The sequence below is a fragment of the Leguminivora glycinivorella genome, chromosome 13, assembly GCF_023078275.1.
Source record: "Leguminivora glycinivorella isolate SPB_JAAS2020 chromosome 13, LegGlyc_1.1, whole genome shotgun sequence".
NCBI classification, from domain to species: Eukaryota; Metazoa; Arthropoda; class Insecta; order Lepidoptera; family Tortricidae; genus Leguminivora; species Leguminivora glycinivorella.
This window is the reverse complement of record NC_062983.1, coordinates 22,712,914-22,740,627: the sequence shown is the minus strand read 5'-3', so window position 1 is coordinate 22,740,627 and position 27,714 is coordinate 22,712,914. Positions and strand designations below refer to the sequence as shown.

The 27,714-nt window shown below is 38.8% G+C and overlaps 2 protein-coding genes across 3 annotated transcripts in view; one reads left to right on the top strand and one right to left on the bottom strand.

Moving 5' to 3' along the window:
- Window positions 1-27,714, top strand: part of LOC125232560 (serine/threonine-protein kinase D1) — a 143,521-nt gene that overhangs the window by 25,677 nt on the left and 90,130 nt on the right. The gene's annotated exons all lie outside the window — the stretch shown is intronic.
- On the bottom strand, window positions 3,537-26,224 carry LOC125232334. The gene is made up of 12 exons (XM_048137962.1): window positions 26,130-26,224; window positions 17,395-17,543; window positions 16,963-17,273; window positions 16,421-16,633; window positions 15,518-16,321; window positions 13,436-13,528; window positions 11,649-11,797; window positions 8,347-8,462; window positions 7,955-8,169; window positions 7,152-7,847; window positions 6,751-7,002; window positions 3,537-3,720 (listed from the first exon to the last, which is right to left on the bottom strand). Exons 1-12 carry the CDS (start codon window positions 26,182-26,184, stop codon window positions 3,552-3,554), a joined length of 3,222 nt encoding a protein of 1,073 aa, XP_047993919.1. The 5' UTR covers window positions 26,185-26,224; the 3' UTR covers window positions 3,537-3,551.

Sequence of the window (27,714 nt, the reverse complement as noted above, 5' to 3'; positions counted from 1 at the left end):
TAGGATTCCTTTTTTAATTATTTTTTTTCTAAATAATTTTGGCGGGAATTTTCCGCAACAATGGAGCTTACTCGACGTGATTTTCGTGTTATGATATATTATGACTTTAAAAAAGGTTTAACACCTCAAGAGTGTTTTGAACTTTTAGTCTCGACTTTTGGAGAGTCTGCGTGGTCACGTGCAACTGTTTTCAATTGGTTTGCTGAATTTAAAAGAGGACGGGAGAGCTTTGAAGATGAGGCGAAGACCGGACGGCCGCCAACCGCAGTCACTGAAGAAAATGTAAAGACTGTGGAAAAAAATATTCGTGCGAACCGACGAATTACATATGTAGAGCTCGAGCGTGAACTGGGCATTGGATCAGCAGCATTGCAAACTATAATTCATAGTAAACTGTCTCTTCATAAGCATTGTTCAAGATGGGTGCCGCACAAGCTCACCGATTTACAGAAAGACCGTCGCGTGGATTGGTGCAAATTTATGATAGATAAATTCGACGCAGGCGAGAACAAAAACGTATATGATATACTTACAGGTGACGAAACATGGCTATATAACTACGATCCCGAAACAAAGCGACAGTCCACAGTATGGTGTTTTGAAGATGAGCCGACGCCAACAAAATGTCGCCGAACCCGAAGCACACAAAAACAAATGGTTGCCTCATTTTTCTGCAAGACGGGACATATTGCTACAATAGTGCTAGAAGATCAAAAGACAGTTAATTCAGAATGGTATGTGACAGTTTGTGCCCCAAGAGTACTGTCAGCTTGGTGTGACAAGCGGCCGAAGTCAGGAACCCGGCACCTGCTCTGGCACCACGACAACGCTGCCCCGCACACTTCCGCTAGAACACTTGACTATTTCAGCTCAAAAAACGTGACTATTCTGCCCCACCCCCATATTCCCTGACCCTAGCCCCCTGTGATTTTTATCTTTTCCCTTAAATTAAAGAAAAATTAAAAGGAAGGCGATTTGAGAACAAAGAAGATGCGTTGGCTGCGTATAATTACGAAATTTCTGAGGTGTCTAAAGAAGAGTGGTCATCGGTATTTTCTAAGTGGTTTAGACGGATGAAAACGTGTATACGTGTTCACGGTGAATACTTCGAAAAAATAGATAGCTGTAATAAAGAATAAAGTATGTAAATTTTGAGTATCTAATTTCTTTTGGCATGACCCTCGTATTAGCATGATTTACAGGTTAGTCCTTTTACTGAGCAGCGTTACCACAGCGCTTACTTAGGGTCCACGAACATATTGATTGGTTTTTGATGGGAATGTGAACGCGCTCTTATCAATGTCTTTCTAATAAGTATAGCGCCTTGCCGTTTATTCCAGCAAACTTTTCCGATCATGGTGTTTTGCATTGCATCAGTACTATCAGAAAGCGATCTTTAAATGTGTTGTTGCTGATATGCTAGTAAGCTGGTATATTTTTACCAAAAAAACGAAACGATTTTATCAATATGTTTGGGATCATAATTTTTACGTAAATTTAGTACGAGTAAATACACTGGATTCCTATTATAAGGAAATGGAGGAAATGAGATGAAATTAGGAGGAAATGAGAAAATGTGACGTTTTAAATAATGAAGACAGTTAAGATTTTTTTTCGCTTTCCTAATAATTATCGCGTCAAACGTCAGACCGGGTGGTTGAGTTACGTTTTTTATGTTTTTTTTTTCGGAAATTCAGAATTCCGAAAAAACACATTTAGAAACACGATACATGTGTGTTAAAAAAAGCATCTACTACGAACGCTGGTAGAGAAAGTGCTAACGTATCGTGTTTGGCATGTTTGTTACTTTCATTCTAACACCATTTTTCTGGTGGTGTTTGTAATTACTTAAATAGTGTGAGAGAACTAGAATTTTCACTCAAAGTTTTGAAACACGAAATAATAAAAGAATGGCCAAGAAACAGAAACCGCGCCACAATGATGTCACTTGTGGCTTTTTTCAGTTGTTTATGATACGACGATTCAAACCCATTGTTCTTAATAAGAGTGTTTACACATAGATAAATAATAGGTACTTTAGGCACTGGTCCCACCGCGAGCTAGTAAGCTATGAGCTATCAGCTATAAAAACGAACAAAAGATAGTCGCTCCCGTGCAAATAAAAGAGACACGGCGATGTTTATTAGTTACTCGCCCAGCGGTGAGCTATCAAAATCGCCGTGTCTCTTTTATTCGCACGGGAGTGCTTATCTTTTGTTCGTTTTTATAGCCAATAGCTCATAGCTTACTAGCTCGCGATGGGACCAGTGCCTTAAACAGTAAAGTCGAAATATTCATCACTTCTCATTATCAATTCTCATCCATACTAATACATATTATAAATGGGAAGGTGTGAGTGTCTGTTTGTTTTTCCGTCTTTCACGGCAAAACGGAGCAGGGAATTGACGTGATTTTTTACGTGGAGTTGAAGGGATGGAAAGTGACATAGGCTACTTTTTGTCTCTTTCTGACCCCCCTCTTCCCTAAAATGGGGGGGGGGGGGGTGGAATATTTGTATGGAGCATTTTGCAACTTTCGAATTTAACGCGAGCGAAGCCGCGGGCAAAAGCTAGTTATCAATATGTTAGCGAACTATTGTACAGTCAACCAATTGGAACCCTAGGCCACTGTAGAACTATGTCATAGTGACGTTATAAACCAGATTGTAAGAAATCTCTTACTGCTTGTCATTTTGACATGGTTGTAGAGTGGCCTAAGGTTCCAATTGGTTGACTGTACCTTAAGTAATTATTCTCGCTAGTAAAGCTTTAACGGCCCAGCCACGACATTGGTCTAAGCGCGACAGCGGTGAGCGGCAGCCATACGTGCGAATGAAAAGTCCCATAGCTGTGTCTCGCTCCAATGTATAGCCGCCGCTCCCCGCTGTCGCGCTTAGACCAATGTCGTGGCTGAGCCGTAATTATCAATTGTTAGTTGTATCGGCTGAATTTTGCAAATTACCTTTAATTGACTGTTCTGGATCTAATAAAATAAAATGGGTCTAGTGCCGCAGCCGAATGGCATTTCTGTGACGCGAAACGAAAAAAAAAACGCCGCGAAAGGTAGTCTGGCTCTGTCGCGCCAATACGTACGAGCGATAGAGATAGATATCTACGAGCGTTTCGTTTCGTGAGCGTTTCGTGTACGTACCCAGTTCTCATTCAGTGGGAATAGTGGACCATACAAAAATAATAAACCATTTTTTTATTGTTACAGGTAAGAAATATAACATCTTCACCGTAATTAAACCTTGCCAAACGGGTGAGTACACACAAATCTACCTACAAAAAGACTCGTACTACGTTAATCCTAATAACAAACAGCAAATAGCGAATGTAATACCCAAAAGGGAATTACGGTACGGAACATGTCCAAGATCCGAAAATGTTCTTAAATTCACGCATTGATACCGGTGCATGGACTGCATGGTACATGAGAGTCAGTTACTCGCAATTCGAACCTCACGAACCGCACCCTCAACAAGTCAGCGGAACGAACGCTTGGCGTCGGCGTCGAGAGTACGTCCCGTAGCCCTCGGTGTAGAAATAGTCCTAGCCACTGTTCCTGGGCCGGTTGTAGTAGTGGCGCTCGTAGAGGTCGTCCCAGAGGCGGCAGGCGCGGGCGTGCGGGAAGGGCCTCATGGCCGCGCCGCCGGCTGCAATCTCCAGCAGGCTGTCGGTGCCGGCCTCCCAGCGAGGAGTCTCGTCGCGTGTTGGTTGCCTTCGTCAAACCAGTACCAATGTTATAGTCATACTTGTTATGGAGAATTTTTGGCCAAAAGCTGCACTTTTGGATGGAAGCAAGCCACTTTGCATGGTGATAGTAGACATCATAGTAAACCATTTTTTTCCGAGGATATCGAAAATTCATCCCTTAGGAAACCGAGCGTAGCGAGGTGTTCTATGAAAATAAAAAAAATTCTATCTTTTTATTGTATCGTCCGATTTTGACAAAACGTATCTCAAATGAAAGGTATTGCTTTATGTAATTAAAAAAAAATTAAAACAAAAATTATTATAAAAAAAGTAAGAAAAAAATTAAAAAAAGTAAATTTACGTCTCTCACTGAATAACTTCAAAGAATGACAGACAAAATGTACAATGTCGATATATGAGTTTTTTAAAATAAAAGACAGATAAATTCATAGTTGAAAACTAAAGACCGCATCGAAATCGGATTAGCATTTTTTAAGATAAAAGTTGCCAAAGTTGGAAAAATTTGCTTTATATGGCCACTTTGAAATTCCTTTGCCAGAAAGTCAGAAATAATATATTTTTCTTACACAGAAAAGTACACAGTGACAGTACAACTCAAAATAAAATAAAAAATTCCGATAATATCATAATTTCATCCCTTAGGACGACGAGCGTAGCGAGGTCTGTTACGAAAACCGAAAAAAAAATCTAATTTTTTTGTACGTCGTCCGATTTTGACAAAACATATTTCAATTGAAAGGTATTGATTTATGTAACTTAAAAAAATATTGAAAAAAATTGGGGAAAAAATGTAAGATTTTATAAAAAAACCGGCCAAGTGCGAGTCGGGCTCGCGCACAAAGGGTTCCGTAGCAGCAAATATAATAAACTTATTATGTCAATTTATACACCTGCCAAAATTACAGTTAAATCAACCTATCTCAAAAACTATAAGAGATACTTTGATCAAACCAAAAATCGTTGAAAGAGTTAATTAGCATGCATCACCTCTATTTTTTTTAGAATTTTATACCCCGTAGTTATAAAAATAGAGGGGGGGGGACATACTTTTTACGACTTTGAGAGCTGATATCTCAAAAACCGTTCACTTTAAGAAAAATGTTTTTTAGAAAACTTTATATCATTTTAAAAGACCTTTCCATTGATACCCCACACGGGTATGTACATCGAAAAAAAAAATTTTCATCCCTCAGTTACATGTATGGGGGCCCCACCCCCAATTCTTTTTTTTACTATTTAGTGTCATAATTTTGTAGCGGTTCATACAACACATATTCCCATCAAATTTCATCACTGTAGTACTTATAGTTTCCGAGTAAATCGGCTGTGACAGACGGACAGACGGACAGACGGACATGACGAAACTATAAGGGTTCCGTTTTTGCCATTTTGGCTACGGAACCCTAAAAAACAATGTTTCGTATCACACTGAATAATTGCAAAAAACGGTAGACACGATGTATAATATCGATATATGAATTTTTAAAATTAAAGACAAATAGATTCATGATTATAAACTAAAAACCGAATCGAAATCGGATCAGTAGTTTTTAAGATACGAGTTGTCAAAGTTGGCTTAGTTTGTTTATATGGTCACTTATAAATTCCTTAGCTAGAAAGTCAGAAACATTATATTTTTCTTACAGTTAGAAGTATGCATTGGTAATAGACACATCATAATAAACAATTTTTTATGAGGATATAAAAATTTCGTCTCTTAGAAAGCCGAGCGTAGCGAAAAACAAAAAAAAAAACAGTTTTTTTTATTGGATCGTCTTTCTAAGGGTTTCTAAGGGATGAAATTTTTATATCCTTGGAAATAATCATTTAATATGATGTCTATTACCAATGCATACTTATAACTGTAAGAAAAATATAATGTTTCTGACTTTCTAGCTAAGGAATTTATAAGCGACCATAGAAACAAACTAAGCCAACTTTGACAACTCGTATCTTAAAACTACTGATCCGATTTCGATTCGGTTTTTAGTTTATAATCATGAATCTATTTGTCTTTAATTTCAAAAATTCATATATCGATATTATACATCGTGTCTACCGTTTTTTGCAATTATTCAGTGTGATACGAAAACTTAAGTTTTTTTTTTCATCTTACATTTTTTTTCCAATTTTTTCAATATTTTTTTTTAAGTTACATAAAACAATACCTTTCAATTTAAATATGTTTTGTCAAAATCGGACGACGTACAAAAAAATTAGATTTTTTTTTCGGTTTTCGTAACAGACCTCGCTACGCTCGTCGTCCTAAGGGATGAAATTATGATATCCTCGGATTTTTTTATTTTATTTTGAGTTCTACTGTCACTATGTACTTTTCTGTGTAAGAAAAATATATTATTTCTGACTTTCTGGCAAAGGAATTTCAAAGTGGCCATATAAAGCAAATTTTCCCAACTTTGGCAACTTGTATCTTAAAAAATGCTAATCCGTTTTCGATGCGGTCTTTAGTTTTCAACTATGAATTTATCTGTCTTTGATTTAAAAAAACTCATATATCGACATTGTACATTTCGTCTGTCATTCTTTGAAGTTATTCGGTGCGAGACGTAAATTTACTTTTTTTATTTTTTTTTCTTACTTTTTTTATAATTTTTTTTTTTCAATTTTTTTTTAAATTACATAAAGCAATACCTTTCATTTGAGATACGTTTTGTCAAAATCGGACGATACAATAAAAAATATAGAATTTTTTCATTTTCATAAAACACCTCGCTACGCTAGGTTTCCTAAGGGATGAAATTTCGATATCCTCGGAAAAAATCGTTTACTAAGACGTCTACTATCACCATGCAAAGCTGCTTGCTTCCATCTAAAAGTGCAGCTTTTTTTTTCATAACTAGTATGACTATTAGGTTTTATTTACTTATGAGTTATGAGACATCATTTAAACGATACAAGATTTTTCGATTTTAACAAAACAAAGACATAAGAGCGAGTTCTCAAGCTCCACACCGTCAGAATTTAGAGGTACTATTTTACAACCCCCTAGTCTTAGTACAATTAAGTTACTTACAAATACTTGACAAAGTTAGTCCAAAGACGGACCATCGTGTGTTGCACCTCTCCATCGTCCCCTTCAAATTCCTGCCCTTTATCAGGGAACAGAAAAGCCAGTTCATCTCCATGGGCAGCTCCGGTTTTGGGTATTCCTCGCTCGGGCTCCGCGCCCCACGCGCCGGCGTGCGCGAACTGGTAGTAGTAGACCGGCGCGGCGGCGGCGTGTAGCCGCGCACTGCGGTGGATGTGGCTCACGAAGTACGCGTCTCTGGAAATATTTTCATTGTACTCAAGACCTAGTACATGTGTTTACCATTTATTTGACAGAAAAAACTCGAAAATTTTACCCCGGAATCTCCGGAAAGACGTACGTGGATTATCTGTAAGTTTTACTGTTGCGTTGTTGGTATATCTTACCTATGATATGCCAGAACGTCAGACATGTTAACTTTGCCATCAAAATAAATATCTTTAATTCGCTTCAATTCCCTGTCGTTCAAACTCCGCAATTCTTCTGGGAGCAAAATCTTAAAATCTTTGACTATTCTCTTCAATATCCGCAAAGCTTTCAACATTGCCGCAAAGACGTACCCTTCCTCACTATTGAACCCTACAATCATCGGTACGCTTCGTGCTTTGTGACTCGACAGCGAATTAAACGGTGGCTCCATTAGAAATCTTTCTTCTCTCTTGAAAGCTTTTTCTGCGCACATTCCGTAAGGGTAATAAGGCAAGTCGAGTTTGTCGGCTTTGTCAGCTAAATCGACATCATCAGCTTTGAGTAAAGATGACGCAATAGCGTCACTCCCGGTATACAACTTTCCAAGTTTAAGAGCACGTTCAGTCGCGTCATAATTAAAAGCCCAAGGGCTTAATATTGACCCGCTCTGCATGATAGCGCCGTGGAACAAACCGTCAGCCATGGGAGTGACCGTCAGTCCCTCGACGATGGCGGCCCCGAAGCCCTGCCCGCCCACCACCACACTCGCGGGGTTTCCCCTGAAGGCCACTATGTTATCCCGCACCCATCTCAGCGCTGATACCACGTCCTTGGCACCGGCGTTGCCCGGTATCTGTTCTTCTTTCGTGCAGAGAAATCCCACTGGACCTAATCTGAAATACCATAAAAAAATTGAAATCATTTAATGATAAAGATTAAAAAGTATATTGTACAAAATATCTCACGTGTCAACGTGAGTAAAAACGTATAAAAACTTAACCTGTGGTGTATGACGACGAGCACGATGCCCTGGCGCACCAGCAGGGCGGGGTGGTAGGGCCCGCCGCCGGCCGCCAGCCACGCCAGCACGGGCCAGGGCCCGCCCGCCGCCGGCACGTGCACGTCCAGCCACAGGCACTGCTCCGCGAACGACGCCGGGCACGTCGGCCGCTCCGCCTCGCGCAACCCGGTCCACGTCGGAGCCAGACCGGCTAGCTGGAAAATATTGCTTTCAGTGGAGAGGGATCCGTTATAATTCGATTTGTCTCAAGTTTTTTTGCCAGTATACCTACTGTTCTGTGGAATTACAACTAAATATGCGATACTCTCCAATCTGTGATATTAACATACTTAAATGATTTCAAATAGATTATTTTGAATTTTGGCCTGAACCTTGAACCTGGCCTCTCCCCGGAGCGAGCCGTACGGCACGCCGCGGTAGGACACGAGCCCGTCGCCCGCCTCGCCGCGCAGCGCGCCCTGCGCCGTCTGCACCGCGTGCGGCTCGCCTCTCACCACCAGACACATCAAAACTAATACACGAAGCATTCCACACTCTTCCCTATACTAATTGACTATATCTCAGCTTCGTAATATTATGTTTGTTTAGGTTTGCCGAATTTCCACTTGTATTGACCGAACGCCAAGTGTTAAATTTTTCAAACTTCGGTTCTCAAAAAAATTATTACGGTCAAATGGTAATTTGGCAAATGAACCATCGGGGAAACATATTTCGAAGTTGAGATACCTTTCCGGGCACTAGAATGTTACTGGGCTCGCCTAGTTGCGAATAATATGTTGCAAATTTCCACCATTCCCGGTGGAGCAATTAGCTTGCATTGTGGAACTGTCAGTATTCAATCAGCGGGCGATTATCGCTGCCACGCTCCGTGCGTCCACAGTGAGCCACCGGCGCGTGTCCTGCGAATCATTTCATTCTATCCCGGCTGCATATGTCGTTCGCAACGCAATATGTACACTGACTACAAAATTAAACTTTGTAAATTTTGTGTTGGGTACTAAATTATAATATTACATTTACATTATACTGACAAACTTAGCATTTTCGTTTTATAAACATTTTGACGGAAAGAGCCGAGGGTCATTATAGTTATCATGTAGGGTTTGCAAGATCCGCCGATTTTTCGGATCCGGATATTTCGGATCTTTAGATTTGCCGGATCCGGATATCCGGATATTTCGGATAAAACGGATCCGTGTTGAAAAGGTCACTTTTTATAGGGGTTTCGTCAAATCAAAGCTGCTGTTACCGAAATAAAATAATTTAAACTCACAAAACGACATAAATATAGTCTATTATTGCTTCATTAACTTTTTAGACGAACTTTTAACATACAATTGTGTCGTTTAACTTCAAACTCGCGTAAATCGATTCGGTTTTAAGGACGATTATACAAAAAAAGCAGAATGGATTTACCAGAGTTTGAAGTTAAGCGACACAATTAATGTCACTCCCATTGTACAGGCCGTACAGCATACGAGTATAACATTAAACAGTAGGCCAATATTTTTGTTTAACATACATAAGCTAATGCAGGGTAATTTAGTGTTGTTCACTAATACCTCCGTTTTACTGGGGCGTCTATCCGTAAACCACAGCCAATAAATACATCCATGCGAAATTGCAGATGTAGGAAAATAAGATAAAATAATATAATTTTATTGCGTTACACATATTAGACGTGAAAAATATGTTACACATATTTAGTTATCATGTACCATTTTCAATTGTTTTTCTGAACTTATGTGCAAAATGTCATTTGATATTTGCCAGTCGCTTTTCAGTGAAGCTCTAAGGCTGGCAGCGCACCTCCAATCCTCCTGTTGTTTTGGGTGTCCATAGGCGGGAGTGATCGCTTACCATCAGGCGACCTGTCTGCTAGTTTGCCTCCCATCTTATATAGCTTATAAAATAATTACGTATATAATTATATTAATTACTTCCATGATCTCTAATTCATCATTAAGATAAGAAACATCCATGGCAATCGTTTCTTCTTTATAGAAAATTAATAATTTATCGTTATTCCTGCGGGATGCATCCAGTTAGAAACGAAAGCAGTTTTAAAAACAATGGTTTACTGTTCATTTTATTTAGTTTGTTAACATATAGTTTTATGGATTCATCGCATGGTATAATGTACCAAACCTAACCTAGCTTGATATTCTGGAGTATTTGAATTAAATAAATGTGAATAAACATTTTAGGCGACAAAATACAGGAAATAATTCATAAATTTCATTCGAAAATTCTTTCTGACGTGAATAGATACCCATATTGAACGGATCCGTATTATCCGTTTTATCCGGATCCTTGGAGACCTCGGATCCGGATCTCAAATTCAACGGATATCCGGATAATTCGGATATCCGGATATCCGGATCTCAAACCCTATTATCATGGAAAGATAAACACCATGTCCCACCTCTACACATTACACAACACAATAGTAGTGTACTGGACTTGTAGGTATTTGTGCTAAAGTCTGGATGAATATAGATTTCAATTCAATTTTAATTTAAGCACTGTAAGTTTGAATTTGAATGAAATTGTTATTATATTATGTAGTATTTAGTCACGATTGGTGTCCGCAAATACCAGGCTTCGTCATATAGGAGGAAGGGGCAAGCAGCTTCATAAGTACAATATTCAGTGCATTATTAAAACTACAGTTTTAGACAAAATCATTTATTCCTCTCACCGAGTATCTTATAACAATAAAGGGTTTGTTCAGTCGATGAAATCCTTCTTTTGTCTTCCCCTCCGAGTCACAGACAATTGAAACAACCAACCATTCTAGCCAATCCAACCATTCATGGCACTAAAATAAAGCAGATCATTTACAATCGGCAATTGGGCTCATATAACCCTGCAACCTTCAAATCCAGAGTGAATAGGCATCTTCTGGGCGACCTCACTCCATCGTAGGTCACGTCTTTGCCTTTGGCTAGTCTGTGGCCAAGAGTAAGCCCATTTATAAAAAAATAACTTTCTGCATTTACTATGGGTAAACGAAATGTACATAACTATTCCCGCCTCTTTATTTCGTTTTAAAGAACTTAACATAGGCATTAGAATCATCCACAGTCATGAGGGCCACACGGCTGCTCTGTCATGTGACGTACTGGTACCATAAGTATAACAACACAACAAAAATAGGTATGATATATTGCGTAGTATGATAAATATGGTTTTCATTCATACCTTCTGGAATCACTTAACATAAATCACACATTTTTCATACTCAAAGGGTCGGGCAAAGGCAGACGTAGATACGCGTCCTAAACCTCCCACTATTTGATTATAACCACGAACATTGAAAATTATAGTTTTGTTAATTTACCTCTGTCGCCTGAACATACGAGTAGGTTTGAGCGAACTGGTAATCACATCACATCTTAGACGACACTTGGCACTTTAATTCCCTATATTTTGTGAAAACTTCTTATATGCCATTTCTTATATAAATAAAATCATTATAAAACCTATCTAGCATGTTTGTAAGTTTACTTGGTAATAAATAATAATTTAACAGTCATTCGCAGAGTCTTAATTCACCACACACCTCAATACTTATTGAGAACTTGTCATTTGCTGTACATAATTGTGAGAACAATGACACGGTAGGTATATAAAGTTGACAGAGCCGACACTGGCTTGGGTGCGGCTCAGCTGGTCTCGTACAGGCTGTCGAAGAACTTGACCACCCCCTGATAGGCGGGCCACGGGTCCGCCTCCTCGTAGTTGACTATGTTGTGGTACGGAGCGCCCTCGGCACCCTCCGACACCGGCCGCCATTCCTTGTCGGTTGTCGTTGGTTTTCTGGAATATAATACAACCTGTTTTTATTGAATTCCGTTAACTTTAAGGGAAGATTCTTTAGATCAAATACAATTAATTTCTCTAAAAAACTTGCGTCTTAACTCTTACGGTTATCGAGTTATTCAAAAAGATAATTACTGAACATGTGTGCCTTTTTTTGACATGTGCCGTCAATCACTTGACACTAACTTGAATGTTATTCTTAAGGGTATCTCACACTAATAAATTAATTTATTATGCATGAAAATGCTGAAAAATTTTGTTTTGCGAATTTTACTAAAACTGATATACAGTGTGGTTCCTGATAATGAACATAGCTATATTCCCATTACGAATTGAACGGAATAAACGTAAACAAACTGCTGTCACTGTCAAAGTAACACGTGCAGCTCAAGTCAGGGGTTCTTAAAGTAGGTAAGGGCCGACAGAAAAACAAATAACTTTTAACCAGTTATTAACGATCACTCTATTACACACTTAAAATCGTTTATCGATCGAACACGATGACTGTTATATTATGTAATGATCCCATGACATGCAAGTCAAAATAAAAATCCGTCCAAAATTGACGAAGTTCTGTCATATCAGATACTTACAAAACCAATAATTAAATTTTTCTACTCGTCGACTGTAATCTGTCAAATAGGACACTACAGATTAAACTATAAGTGCTAACTTTTCAGTGTTGGATACTCTGTGGCAGTTCCGACTCAACTATAATATCTCATTATAGTTGACTTTAGTTAACTATAATAATTTCAAAAATAGAATTTCATACAATTTCTATACTAATTTGCGATGCCTGGCAAATTTTTCTGCATCTGAAACACATTTTTTTTTATCTGTCGCGTTATCGGCCAATCAGAGACGGTTATTACAAACAATTGGTTGCTAGGTAATTCGATGTTGATACAACGGTGAACGACGCTATTAACATTAATTTTAACTTGCACGAATGATGATATTTCTGTCCATTGATGATGAAGATGATGACTCATAGAAAAAGTATTGTATACAATAGTGATATAATTAAGCTTTTCACTCTCGTACCTTACTATTATTAGGCCACTCAGCAAGCTTCGTGGCCTAAACATTGTACTCCACTGAAAAGCTTTGTATTATATCACGATTGTATAAAATACTATTATAACAACCTTATTATGCACCATCGTATTTGAAGACGGTTTTAATTAGCCATTAAAATTCACTACCACATAGTCTCGAAAGTTGCTGAAAAAAAATGTTTAGCGGCCCGCTACTTGGTCGCCCAGGTACATTGCCACAGACAGTGATACCAGTGCAATAAACAAACTATCCGACAAAAACGGCTTTTTAATTTCAATAAATATACCAAAACGTTTTGTGCTGAAATTTATTTTCGTTTAAACAGAGTCATTATTTGTGTAATGAAATATGTAAAGATTTTTAATAAACTTGTAAAATATCGGCAATTTAAATACCTAGAATGGTGCAATTTTTTTATAGCACCGGCCACACCTTTGTTTACAATAATTCCGGCTAATTAAAAATATACGTGTCGAACTTAACGGAAAACAAAAAAAAACACGGTGTATACTACTTACTTAGTCACGATTTGTGTTTTCAAAGTTTTTCTGAACGCATTGGCCAGTTACTCACCTATAATATGGTATGAAGCTGGCGAAGAAATCCTTCGACAGTTTTGTAAACATGCTGATGTCTGCTTTGAGCTCAACGTTCGTCGTTGGTTTACTGGAAAATAAAGCGTTACATTAGTACCTACAGTTAAAACAGTTCAATAATTAATAAACCATCATGTAGGTACATACGTTTATTAGAGTCATTTTTTTTATTTTATTTATACATACATACAATCACGCCTGTGTCCCATAAAGGGGTAGGCAGAGCACATGAAACTACTCAGGTTTCAGTGCCACTCTTGCACAGAACACCCCACTAGAAGCCAAATGCAAGCGATATTGTTCGAGACGCAAATCACCAATCCTTGCGGGGTGAGGCGGGCGCGCACGGTGCTGCCATTGGTCGTTTCAAATAATGGCGCGCCTTTATGATTAGCAGTAGGGATGGGAATGGGACATGTCTATTATAGACAATGGTACCGGTACCAGTACTGTGGTGAATTTGTTTTGCAACAAATTATAATATCTTATACTATTAAACGAGCAATTCTTGTATATTTATTTATTTATTTATTTATTTATTTATTTATTTATTTATTTATATATACCGACGATCTCGGAAACCGCTCTAACGATTTCGCTGAAATTTGTTTTGTGGGGGTTTTCGGGGGTGAAAAATCGATCTAGCGTAGCCTTAGATCCCGGAAAACGCGAATTTTCGAGTTTTCATGAGTTTTTCTTTCGCATTTGTAAACGTAAAATATGGTCCTTAATTTCGCCGCGCGCGCATCGATTCCGCGTAGCTCAGTCGCACGAGGTCGGTCTAATGTACGCAGATAGATCGTAGGTGTCAGGGTTTCGAATCCCGGCCAGAAATTAAGTTTTTGTTTTTTGTCTTTTTTTTGTTTTTGTATTTATAAGAGTTTTTTTTTTTATCTAAAGACGTGATATATTAAAATAGAACCGAGCGAAGCTCGGTCGCCCAGATATTTATAATTAAATTATAATAAGGCCTAGTTACCCTTCGGGTTGGAAGGTCAGATGGCAGTCGCTTTCATAAAACTAGTGCCTACGCCAAATCTTGGTAGTAGTTTCCAAAGCGGACCCCAGGCTCCCATGAGCCGTGGCGAATGCCGATGCCGGGATAACGCAAGGAGGATGATAATTGTGATAGCATCTCAATAAAAATCATTCTAGTAACTAATAACTAAACTGTGCATTTTTACTTACGTTTACTAAGTTAAATAACCAACTAAATATTCTAAACTAATCAATGAACTAATACTACAGACTCTACAGATTCTAGATATTCACTATTACAAATCTGCTTTCTTTTATATTTCATAAAATGGTAGCACATGGTACGAACGGCAGTACGAAGTTCCCGCAACAGACATAAACTAACATGGCCCCATGCCTAGTCGTTTACGTGAAAGGGATAGCATATCACATTGTTAACTCGGTAAAGAGGGATGGACGCGCCTCGGCGCCGCTCAGCACAACCATATTGACCAGTATAAATGAACTCCGCGGACAATAAACAATATTCAACAAAATAATTAATTTGACTTAACTGTGGAATGTTGTTCCATCTTTTTTACATGTAGAAGTGTTAGAAGACTTGCCACACCACTTTATGCTGTAAGAGACCATTGTTTGCAACCAAAATTGATTATTTAAGATTTTTTCCCGAGCGGACACGGACACTGTTAGCGGGTCGTATACTTGGGCGCTACTGATCGGTGTCGCACGCGTTCAAACTTTTATAAACCTGATTTGTCGTATGCTTGGTGACCGCGAGTCGCCCTGTAAGGGCCATCTTGTTGTATTGATCTGTGCACTCTTGGCAAATAAGGGGTTGAAAGAAAACGAAACTGTGACATTGCAGTGACAGGTTGCCAGCCTCTCGCCTACGCCACAATTTAACCCATATCCCACAGTCGCCTTCTACGACACCCACGGGAAGAAAGGGGGTGGTGAAATTCTTAACCCGTCACCACACGGGCAATATTATTTTATTTTATTTATACGCTTAATATTTATAATGAATGTTTACGCTTGCTCTCCTATGAGCCCTTAGAAAACGGGCAATAATACTCACCCATGTCGCATGAAGTTAGTGAAGAATGAAGTCATTTTCGTGACGATGGCGCTGTCGGCGGGCGAGTCGACCGTGACGTCTCGCAGCGCGTAGTTGGCTCGGAACACGAAGGTGAGGTCCTCCGAGTGCCCGGCGCCGAAGTACGTTAGATTGAGCGCGTTCTTGTACACGCTGTTGTCCGCATTGTGCCCGAACCGATACAAGAATACAGGAGCTCCCTTATTCGCTGCTCTCGACTTCGCCATTTTCAGCGCAGGGTATATGAAGTAAGAATCTGTACAGTAGTTCAAAAATGCATCCAAATCGACTACTGACGATCGATTAAAGTATTCTTTTTGAACACTCTCAATTTTACTAGGAAGCTCCGCCGGCAAGGTTTTATATGTTACCTCTAGAGGCAGCAGTACCGCAGGCATGTTTTTAATTCTTTCGACAATGTCTATCTGTTGAAATCGGGGTCGAAATGTCTGGCATTCTGCGCTTGTAAAACCAATGATGAAGGGGATGTGTTTGCCTCGACCTTGCGCTTGTAGAACCTCCGGATCATCGTCCAAGATTATAGTTACTCCTGGGTGTTCGGACTCCACCACGGGAGTGAACGAAACAACACCCGTGTAGTCATGAATTTGTTTTTGGGCTACCATGATCTGCTCTAGCGGAAGAACAGTGAGTTTTTGATGCACCTCTTCAGGATCAGTGCTATTGATGCCCAAAAAACCGAGGAATAATTGCAATGCCGTTTGCGCGTACGCTGGCGATGTCGTGAAAAATGTTCTTGATCCTGCACCACTCATCGATATGGCCCTACAAGAAAGGGGATCATTAGTGTCATATGTATCATCATTCTTGAAGATTGGACATAAAGTCGACCATTATTTTATTAATAAATATTTTGAGCTATACCTCTTGAAAAGTCCATTTGCTGCCTTAGATAGTGAGAGCAGATGGACGGCAACACTGCCGGCGCTCTGGCCGGCCAGCGTGACGTCGCTCGGGTCGCCGCCGAAGGCCTTGGCGTTACGCTGCACCCAGCGCAGCAGCGTCACCATATCCCGGAGGCCGGCGTTGCCGGGCACACGAGACGAGTTAAGGGACAGGAAACCGAAAGCTCCAATCCTGCAAATGAAGTCATTTAGGTACTTTAGTTTCGGATGCTGAGATACATTTACGACGCTTTACACCATTTCAAAAGACGATATTTAATAAGACTTTCTAATGCCCAGAGCATGTTCGTATAGTTCAAAAGATTCCCAAAGGTTTAGTATACTATGACTCAACTCTAAATTTATACTGCTAAATGATATGACTTGAGCAATGAACATGCACTTATGCTCCTAAAGTGCGTTTAACGCTTCAAAGCAATGTATGTATGTGTGTCATTATTTATTTATCATACCAGTTGCCTGTTGTACATTGTGCCGATAAGTAATATTTAGAAAGCTCACCTGTAGTTGAAGGTAATGACGACAACATTCTCCTTGACGAGATATTGCGGGCCGTGAGCGTCCGGGTCCCCCGAGCCGAAGCCGAAGCCCCCGCCGTGCACGTACACCAGCACCGGCAGCAGCGCGCGGCGCCCGCGGCCCCGCCTGCACGGCAACGACTCCAGGGGCACGTAGATGTTGGCGTGGATGCACTCCTCGCTCTGACCGTGGGGATCCATGATGGGCCCATAGAAAAGGTCTTCCTGGGGACAAATGGGTCCCATTTCGGTCGCGGGCCGGCATCCAGTCCATGGATCAGGACTTTGCAGTTCCTGAAAATGTATGAAAACATCGTGAAAAGGAATTCAATTTTCTTGGTAAATTTTCAGGTCGATCCAATCAAAATGTATTGTCTTCAGAGAGCGTAGCTTCCTAGGATAAGGCGCCGCTTACCTGAAAGCGTAGTTGTCCGAGAGGCTGCTTGGCGTAGGGCACGGCCAGGAAGTAGGTGTAGTTGCCGGCGGGGTCGTAGCCGCCGCACACGCGCCCCGCCTCCGTCTCCGCCTCATACGTCTCCGTCTCCGCCGCGGAAGCGCTCCATGCTGGAATGGAAATCAAGACAATTCGTTTAATATCTTCATAAGAATTTTAACACTAGAATAGTTATTTGTTCTTTATTAATGCTCCTATGGATCGAATTTGTATTTCCATTTTTGGCATTGCTTAGATTCCATTTTTATCTACTCAATTCTTGCACCTGTTGTTAATCAAAACAATACTTTTGAGATACACGATTACACGTATCACTTTCTGAAATTGATTAGTGTCGTAGATGAACGAAGGATATAGTTAGTTAGTATCAAAACTTTTTGTAGGTATTCTTTGCACGAGTTGCACTGATGTTTAATGAACTCGTTGCACTGCACTAAGTGTGCAATTGGCCTGCGATTTAGGTCAGGACGGAATAAACGCACGCGCCCGCACGGGCGTCGGGCTGGCCGTGCAGATTTATGTAGGTCGGTCGTCAAGCCACTCAATCGGCCGGCTCCCTGCGGCGTGCGGCCCTGCGTCTGACGCTTGCCCTCGAACAACAGATTCTGCGCTCATATCTTCATCCTAACACGAAACCAATTACAATTATTACCTCACTATTATAATACTAAATATTTTAGAAAGGATGCCACGATGGTGAGTTACCCTTACCTATTACTTATACATACAGAATAGATAAACTTTGATTTTAAAAGCAAAATAACTTTTTGCACTTTAGTTTTTATAGATCACAAGTCGATTAAATAAATATTTATTTAAACCTAATGGAAGAACGTTCCACGATTCCTTTTGCCAACTCCGCTCGGGATTATTTCATTGACCTGATTCGTATGAGAGGGAAGCCTTAAGTTGGTACTTAATGTTATTCATGTTAGTATAATATTTTGAATGGTGTAAGTATGGCGGCATTGGCGGCATTCACGTGGCTGGTAAGGGCGGGTGCGCGTGCGCGGGATGTTGTTCTTACGAGACGCGTTATCTGTGACGCGGATTGTTATCAGATGTCGTTATTATGTTTATTTTGTAGGGCGAGTCACTGAACCTCGGACCTGATTGTTTACCTCGCTGTCGTTCCATATTTGACCGTAACGTAAAGTTGTAACTATTAACTTCAGGCTGATATTACACGTACCAAAAATAATGAATCAACCTCTATAATATTTATTGTCAAGTAAATTTTATACTTGGTCGTAATACAGCACTCTTTCAACAAATAAAAAAAAAATTAAAACGTATTATTTTACTGATACCTGTGTTGCAATTGTTAAATGTTAAATGTGTTTTGTATTCATATATCTAACGGAACTTTAATAATAAAAAGTTTAAAATTTCGTACCTAATCAGCGTGCCCCTATTATCGTTCCATGTCTTCGATTCGATTTGCCTATTCCAAAGCCAGGATTTTTTTTGCGATATCGTCACTACTTTAAAAAAAACTTGTATCTTCATCTGTCAATGAAAAGAAAATTGTAGTAAGTATGTATGGAATGCATATAGACTTACTGCGTTTTAACTTTGAGGAGCAGCGTGAGATACGAGATTTTTTCAAAGTAGTGACGATATTTTGCTTATCAATTTAAGCGATACTGTATCTTTCGCAAATGGTGTCAAGTATTGTAAACTCTATTGCATTGAAATAAGCTCCATAATGGATATGTGTATTCGATAGCTTGGACACAGGCAATGAACTCATAAAGATGTTAATGTAATCTAAACCGGTCATCTTTAATTTACACTGTTGTTACATTTGAAGTCGCAAAAATATAAATACTACATACATAATGATAAACATTATACAATACACACATGCATAGGTAAATTATACACGTCATAAGTTAAGTAAAAATGAAAAAAAAAATGATTGATGATATCTGAACTTGATGTATGTGGTTATGTACAGTCAAGTGCAGAAATATGTGTCGAAAAAATCGTCTCATAAATACGGTACTTACTACGTTCTTGTTTCACCGGACTAAGATGCTGTGTAGTAGAGGAGTTGTACGAGCATTTGTATGGGAGGGGTCATAATAATTCCCACAGAACCGAAGTTTAGTTTTTTTAGTTCTTTGCGTGTGTCTTTTTGACATACTAAAAATATAGTAAAATATATTTGTGCAAAATGCGTTTTTTCTACCGCCAAAAGTTGTATGAATAATAACTATGAAAAAAAATCCTAAAATTTAAAAATCGCCTGTGGTATCAAGTTAAATATGGGGAATTAGGCGGCAAAAGAATGTATAACGTTGATGTTTAGCAAAAATAGAAAAGTTTTTCAATATTTTGATAAAATAAAAACCGATAAAAATCATAAATTTGATGAAGGGAAGATATGGAAACATAAATTTCAGGAATGTAATTTTTTTCATAGGTACCACACCATGGTAAATACGGGTACGATCCGCCTGGTGATAAGCAGTCACGGTAGCATATGACGCCTGCCACTCTAGAGCCTCCACATGCGCGTTGCTGGCCCTTTAGGGTACCTTTCCACCTGAGAGGCGCTACGTGGATGTTTGATATCCACCGGTCATATTCATTGTTCTACAAAGCATAGCGCTAGTGGAAACAGGTTCAACTAAGCTGATTGTGGATATCAGACGCATCCATAACACATCTCTGGTGGAAAGGCACCCTTAACAGTCCACAGCTAGCTCGCAGGATAAGGAGCGTCCGCTGGAAAAAAATCCTCCTTTTGCGGTAACCGTATTTACCATAAACTTGTATTTTGGTGAAGTTCAATGTAAGTACATAAATTGTCGCATCCTAAACAAAAACTCTTGATAAAGCATTATATTGAACACGAGAGAAAACCAAAACCTAATAATCATCGGTTTTTCTAGTCATAAATCTGCGCATCCTCACACCCTGGACCCGTGTATGGTCGCACACTGCGGCTTCTTCTTCTTCAACCTAGCGTTTTCCCGGCCTAGCGCCAGGGTCCGCTTTCCTGCTCAGTCTTCTCCACTTTGCCTAGTCTTCGACATCCTTAGGCGTGAGATTGTTCTCTTGCATGTCCGCTCCCACGACGTCCAGCCAGCGCTTCTTTGGCCTACCGGGGCCGCGTGACTTAAAATAAAAATAAAAATAAAATAAAAATCATTTATTTCGGACCACAAAATCCATACAAGGTTAATACTTAAACCTAATACTACCACTATGTTAATTTCCTTAGTGCCAAATTACTATACATATACTATTTACTTTTATGTATATATCTATACATATACTATTTATTATTAGGGCCTTAGACAGTGATATAAGGCATCTGTTTCCAATGTAGGCTTAGGAGGATTTTTCTCCCGCGGACGCTCCTTATCCTGCGAGCTAGCTGAGGACTGTTAAGGGTGCCTTTCCACCAGGGATGTGTTATGGATGCGTCTGATATCCACAATCAGCTTAGTCGAACCCGTTCCCACTAGAGCTATAGGCTCTAAAGTGTCAGGCGTCATAGGCTACCGTGACTGCTTATCACCAGGCGGATCGTAACCGTATTTACCATGGTGTGTTTGGTGTGGTACCTATAGAAAAAATTACATTGCTGAAATTTATGTTTCCATCACTTCCCTTCATCAAATTTATGATTTTTGTCAGTTTTTATTTTATCAAAATAGTGGAAAACTTTTATATTTTTGCTAAACATCAACGCTATACATTCTTTTGCCGCCTAATTCCCCTTAGTAGAGCGGCGAGAGGGTCTCGGAAAAAGTTGATGTGACTGGAGAGTATACTGCTGACAAGTGGTATCGTTGTGATCGGTAGACTTTACTGAGTACGAAATAATGACTTGTCGCATTCTCAGACTGTGGGGGGGTTAACTATGACGTCACAAAGATCGCGGTCCCGGGTTTCATTTTTTTGCCAATTTGTCTAGAACCCCTTATCCAATTTTGAAAAATGAGGTGTCAATTGAAAGCGTATAACATGCTGATTAAGATTTCTTATATGTGAAAAGTATAGTTTTGTTAGTTATTTTTTAATTAACAATAATGCAAAAAATACTTTTTTTTTACTCTCTTTTTTGATTTTTGTGACTCAAAAAGGCAATGAAAACGGCCACTTAGCTAAAAAATATGTTATATAAATCATTTAACTACATTATTAAGCTATCTGTTGCTTTTTAAATTTCTACGATCGGATAATAAATAAGCAAACTACAACCACATACCTGTAGGCGGGGAGTACCGCTTGACACGCGTTCCCATACATTCGGCGTCTATCAAATTACACCTCGCGCAAAATTCGTTTCAAGCAGATATACCTCTAATCTTATTCATCGTAACCTATCAATATTGGTATCATTTGAAAGGACAATTAAAGTACTTTAAGAAACAATGTCAATCATTTTCTTAAAATCAATAATCGCCAGTCTGCGGTGGTTACAAAGGAAAAAGTGGGTATGCAATTTGACTGGTTTCCTAGGTTTGATACCCTAGACGAGTTTAAAAGGGGAGGTAAAGGTGACATATGGGTTTTTCTCTGGCCTAAAAGCTACACAGAGGGTCAGGGGAGAAAAAACTAGGGTTTAAGTTTAGTTTTAAGTTATTTTTCCTTTATTTGTTGATTTTATTGTGTTTAATTTTTTTGTAATTTTATCAAGGATACACGTTGGTTTCTTTTGCTAAAAGTTCCCTTTTTTATGAGAAATGTTATGAATTTTATGGCATTTTCCGATAGAGACTAAAATTAACTTTCAAATAAGGCCAAATAGTCATACTTTTACTTATATAATATTAAGGGTATGGCTATGTATCAGTAGGCCACATAGTCATACTTTTACTTATATAATATTAAGGGTATGACTATGTATCAGTATGACTATGTGGCCTTATTTGAAAGTTAATTTTAGTCTCTATCGGAAAATGCCATGAAATTTATAACATTTCTCAAAGGGAATTTTCAGCAAAAGAAACCAACGTGTATCCTTGATAAAATTACAAAAAAATTTAACACAATAAAATCAACAAATAAAAGAAAAAATAGCTTAAAACTAAACTTAAACCCTAGTTTTTTTTCTCCCCTGACCCTCTGTATAGCTTTTAGGCCAGAGAACAACCCATATGTCACCTTTACCTCCCCTTTAAACTCGTCTAGGGTATCAAACCTAGGAAACCAGTCAAATTGCATACCCACTTTTTCCTTTGTAACCACCGCAGACTGGCGATTATTGATTTTAAGAAAATGATTGAGATTGTTTCTTAAAGTACTTTAATTGTACTTTCAAATGATACCAATATTGATAGGTTACGATGAATAAGATTAGAGGTATATCTGCTTGAAACGAATTTTGCGCGAGGTGTAATTTGATAGACGCCGAATGTATGGGAACGCGTGTCAAGCGGTACTCCCCGCCTACAGGTATGTGCTTGTAGTTTGCTTATTTATTATCCGATCGTAGAAATTTAAAAAGCAACAGATAGCTTAATAATGTAGTTAAATGATTTATATAACATATTTTTTAGCTAAGTGGCCGTTTTCATTGCCTTTTGAGTCACAAAAATCAAAAAAGAGAGTAAAAAAAAATATTTTTGCATTATTGTTAATTAAAAAATAACTAACAAAACTATACTTTTCACATATAAGAAATCTTAATCAGCATGTTATACGCTTTCAATCGACACCTCATTTTTCAAAATTGGATAAGGGGTTCTAGACAAATTGGCAAAAAATTGAAACCCGGGACCGCGATCTTTGTGACGTCATAGTTAACCCCCCCACAGTCTGAGAATGCGACAAGTCATTATTTCGTACTCAGTAAAGTCTACCGATCACAACGATACCACTTGTCGGCAGTATACTCTCCAGTCACATCAACTTCAAAACTAGACGACTTTTTTCAATTCCGCCGCCTTACTACCTTAAGTTGATACCAGAAACGATTTTTAAATTTTAGGATTTTTTTTTCATAGTAAATTTTCATACAACTTGGCGGTCGAAAAAACGCATTTTGCTTAAATATATTTTTAGTATGTCAAAAAGACACACACAAAGAACTAAAAAAAACAAACTTCGGTTCTGTGGGAATTATTTTACCCCAAACGCTATATCTCCTCTACTATGTGGGACATATATTTGAGTAAGATGTGTACACCCATATTTTTACACTTGACTGTACGTAGGTATTTACATTTCTATAAATTTCAAATTTCAACTGAAGATTACGAATTAGTCAATTGTTCAGGAATATGTAATGCACTGAATTAGAAATTAATTTACGTATTGATGGGTGAATTTTCGTGTATCTAACCTAACACACAAAAAGCGTACACTTACTATACTATTTTTACAGTGTAAACATACATAGCTCTTAACATAGCTTAGGTAATATGAAATGTGATTTTCTAACTTAATCCTGATAATAGAAACATATCTTTTTTTTATCTACATTTACTCTATAACATGCTCGCCTTTGGTTCGTTTCATAAAACAACACTCGTGCTTTAATGCCTCTCATTATGCACCAGTCACATACATACATACATATAATCACGCCTGTATTCCCATAAAGGGGTAGGCAGAGCACATGAACTACCAAGCTGCAGTGCCACTCTTGGCAAAAAGGGGTTGAAAGAAATCCAAAGTGACAGGTTGCCAGCCTCTCGCCTACGCCACAATTTAACCCATATCCCACAGTCAACTTCTACGACACCCACCGGAAGATAGGGGACCCAGTCACATAAATAACTAATAATCGTTATCTGTATATTAGTATGGCATATTAGCTTACTAGGTATCCCAGTGTCGATAAAAAATAATTATTATCATCCCTCACACAAAATTAAGACGCGTGTAGACGTGTAGGTATATGATTATTATGATTTATCTTTTCGGGTATTTTATGTCTCGTATTTCAAGCTACCGGAGCGGAGTCCGATTCCACATGAGCACTTGGATGTAGATCTGTTTGTTAGTAAGCAAGCGCACCCCATCTTTATAATCTGCATTTCACCTCTTGCCCTAGTAAATTTTCCGCGAGTCCATTGGAGCTGAACTTTCTCCGATAAGCGCCCGCGCAGGCTACAATGTAGCGCCGGCAGCGGCACCGGTCTCTACTCGTCCTTGCCGGTATTTATAGATCGCCTAATCACAACAACGCGTCTGACCACAAAACAAACTCGTAAACATGCGTCCTAGCAGAAATATAGACAAACGAATACGCAAATAAAGTAACCAAAGAATGATCTAATCCAAATCCATGAGCCTCTTTTGTTCTTGTTTCATTTGATATGTTCATATTTTCAGGAAAGAAAAGCGAATGTGTTTAACACTTTCGCTACCAAGAACCCGACTGTCGGGCACACCGCTCGTAGAAGCGTAGCCGATTACATGGGTTTCCCCGTATGTAGCGAAAATGTCGTAGCGCCGCGTAGAGCCCGGTTTCGAAAGTGTTAATACGCGTAGCGCCTGTCAGCTTTCATTGTGGGCACGCTCGTAGCGGCGCTACGCGGCTACGGCGCTACGGCTCGCGCGCGCGCATGCTTGCACCCGGTGATTATCTTTGTTTACATCTGCACTTGCACTTACATTCAACTGATATCAATTATCGTTGCACTTTATTGATATTACTGACTTTTGAACTTTACTCTTTTTATTCAATCGGTTGACATTTCGGCCTTTAATTATTCAAAACCGGCAATCATGATTTTATAATTTTACACAAATATGTATCGGAGGCAATAATCAATTAAAAAGAAACAATTTTTTATGTTATAAGTTACCTTAACAGCGAGTAGTTATTATTTATGCATACTTAATCTATGAAGAAATAAAAACGAATTAAATTGAAGTAAAACAACTATTTATTTAAGTTACTGTGTTTTGCACTTTCAGATATATTTCTTTAAAATTGACAACGTTTCAAAATTTTCAATGTCCCTAAATCGAAAACCATTTCGAGATATACGCTTGTAGATCACATAAATAATTTTTTTGATTTTTTTTCCGTAATTTTAGTATAAAAAATCTTAAAAATAGTTTAAAGCGGAAGTGACGTCAAATAGCTGATTTAGAGCTGCCACTATAACAAAAAATATTCCAGTTGGGATGTCACTTAAGTTTGACAGTGACACTTATCACAGTTCGTAGCAAAGATATTAAAAATTTCATGGCTTAGTCTATGGTTCGTAGTCATTCACTATAGGCTGACAGTGACACATGACAGTCAGACATACCGGACTGTTTGAGCTGACAGTTAAAATTATTAGTATTTTTTTTAGAAATGATTTTGTCGTTTTCTTAGGTGTATGAAATAACACATGTGACGTCACGAAGCTGTGTCTTGACGTTTGTAACTTACGCTCTTTCTGCTCGACGTAGTAATAAGAAGGGATTTTCTCATTAAAATAGCAGTTTTTGGAAAAATAAAAAAATACGTGTATCTTTTAGTATTGAGTTCTTTCAAACCAAACAATAAAAAGTAGTACTCAAAAATATGAAATGTTGTCAATTAGAAAAAATGTCGTCGTATTTTTTAAATAAAAATATAGGCCCCACGAATCAAAATCACATTTCAGTTTATTAATTTAAAATGTCATATCGTCAAAAATCGTCGCTGTGTTGCGGCGCGAAGTTTCTGGCAGCGATGCGACCTGAACCGCGAAAAAGCGTGTGGACCGTGGAGCCTGGAGGCAGTAACTCACCGCAGCAGGCCGCCGCCAGCGCGAGCGCGAGCGCGCTCCGCACGTGTAGCTCCATGTCGCTTGCCTGCGGGCACTGAGACACTGAGCGCCGCGGCCGCCGCACACTCTATATATACTCGCACTCCACCGCCACAGGACATGCCACCAGCTGCCCGACACACCTCATCTTTCACACGCATGCTGCTCCTCCAGTGCTCACTAACCCTGAACATTAACTTACCCTACATGTGCAGGCAGTGGCAGCACGACGGAAAACCTTGTCAAGCCCGCAGAGTTGTCCGTTGACTGAAATTTATCGAATCTCAGAAGGCTTCGACTTTGCTCTTTATATTGAAGACTTCGTCTTCGGTCATCTTCTTGTTTTTGAAAAGTTTTTAACACACATACATACAATCACGCCTGTTTCCCAGAGGGGTAGGCAGAGATCATGGTTAGTTATTTTAACATGCTTTAAAATACGAGTAGGTTTCAATTCGGCTGACAACTAAAATATAAAATATCGAAAATAATGTCGCCGCAACATAATTTCTCATAATTCTCATAATTTCTTAATTGTATAATTTCTTGTGTTAATATTTTTTTTTTATGAATACTTTTGCTTATTAAATTGTATCTTGTTTTTTTTAATGCATGTTAATTATAAGATGTAATGTTTTGAAAAGAAGTGGCCCGCCGAGTTTTTTGCCGGTCCCATAGTGGATACCCTCCTCCAACTGAGGGGGACTGAAATCTTCTCGAGGCTGAGGCGTAGGGTTAGAGCCGGCGTAGTTTTATTTGACGTTCATAAGCGCATTGTAATATGCCTACTTGGAAAAATAAATATTTCATTTCATTTCATTTCATAATATTTTTCTGAAAACAGCACAGCAAGAAATATGAATAATTTTGACTCCAAAACTAGTTTACGAATAGTAATAGCTTGTATGTAGATTGTAGGTATATTACTTATTTAACCGTCGCCTTCATTTACTTCATTCACCTATTTAAATGTGAGTGTGCACGGGAAAACGTCCCACTTTGTCGATTTCTATAAAGCCGCTTTGTCAGTTTATTCATATAAAGATACAAGTAAATCTCGCCTTAATGGTATCCGACAAAGTGGGACGTTTTACTAAACACACTCACAAATCATGTTCCCAGTACCATAACTTGGATCTGATTTTTGAGGTATGCATGCTCGAACCTATAGACTGCATCAGCATTCATCACGTATCACCATGTAAGATTACGGCCAAAAGCCTTACTTATTATGATAAAAAAACAAACTCTGAAAGTTATGCAAATGCATACATAACATAAATAATAGCGGTAACAATGTAGCACGTGTCCGTGTCCGCATGAGAGGACAACTCCTGTAATGACTACATTCTGATTATGACGTGCGTTGAGAATAATGACAGAATGGTCTCATCAAACACGCTTTTTATCTCACCTCCGCGTTACGTGTTATATCTGAGTATGATATTTCTTATTTGCCGAACAGAAGACTAATTAGATTAGCGATTTATTAGGACATTAGACTCCATTATGATAATATAGTAATTACCTATGTACTGTACTGATACTGATAACGTTTTGTAGGTTT

Excerpts from the sequence above, each read along its gene's own strand:
- LOC125232334 (XM_048137962.1), bottom strand. The coding sequence starts at position 26,184 with ATGGAGCTACACGTGCGGAGCGCGCTCGCGCTCGCGCTGGCGGCGGCC. Across the intron at positions 11,798-13,435 it reads AGCTTCATACCATATTATAG|AAAACCAACGACAACCGACA; the intron begins GTGAGTAACTGG and ends ATTATATTCCAG. Across the intron at positions 7,848-7,954 it reads CTCGTCGTCATACACCACAG|ATTAGGTCCAGTGGGATTTC; the intron begins GTTAAGTTTTTA and ends ATGGTATTTCAG.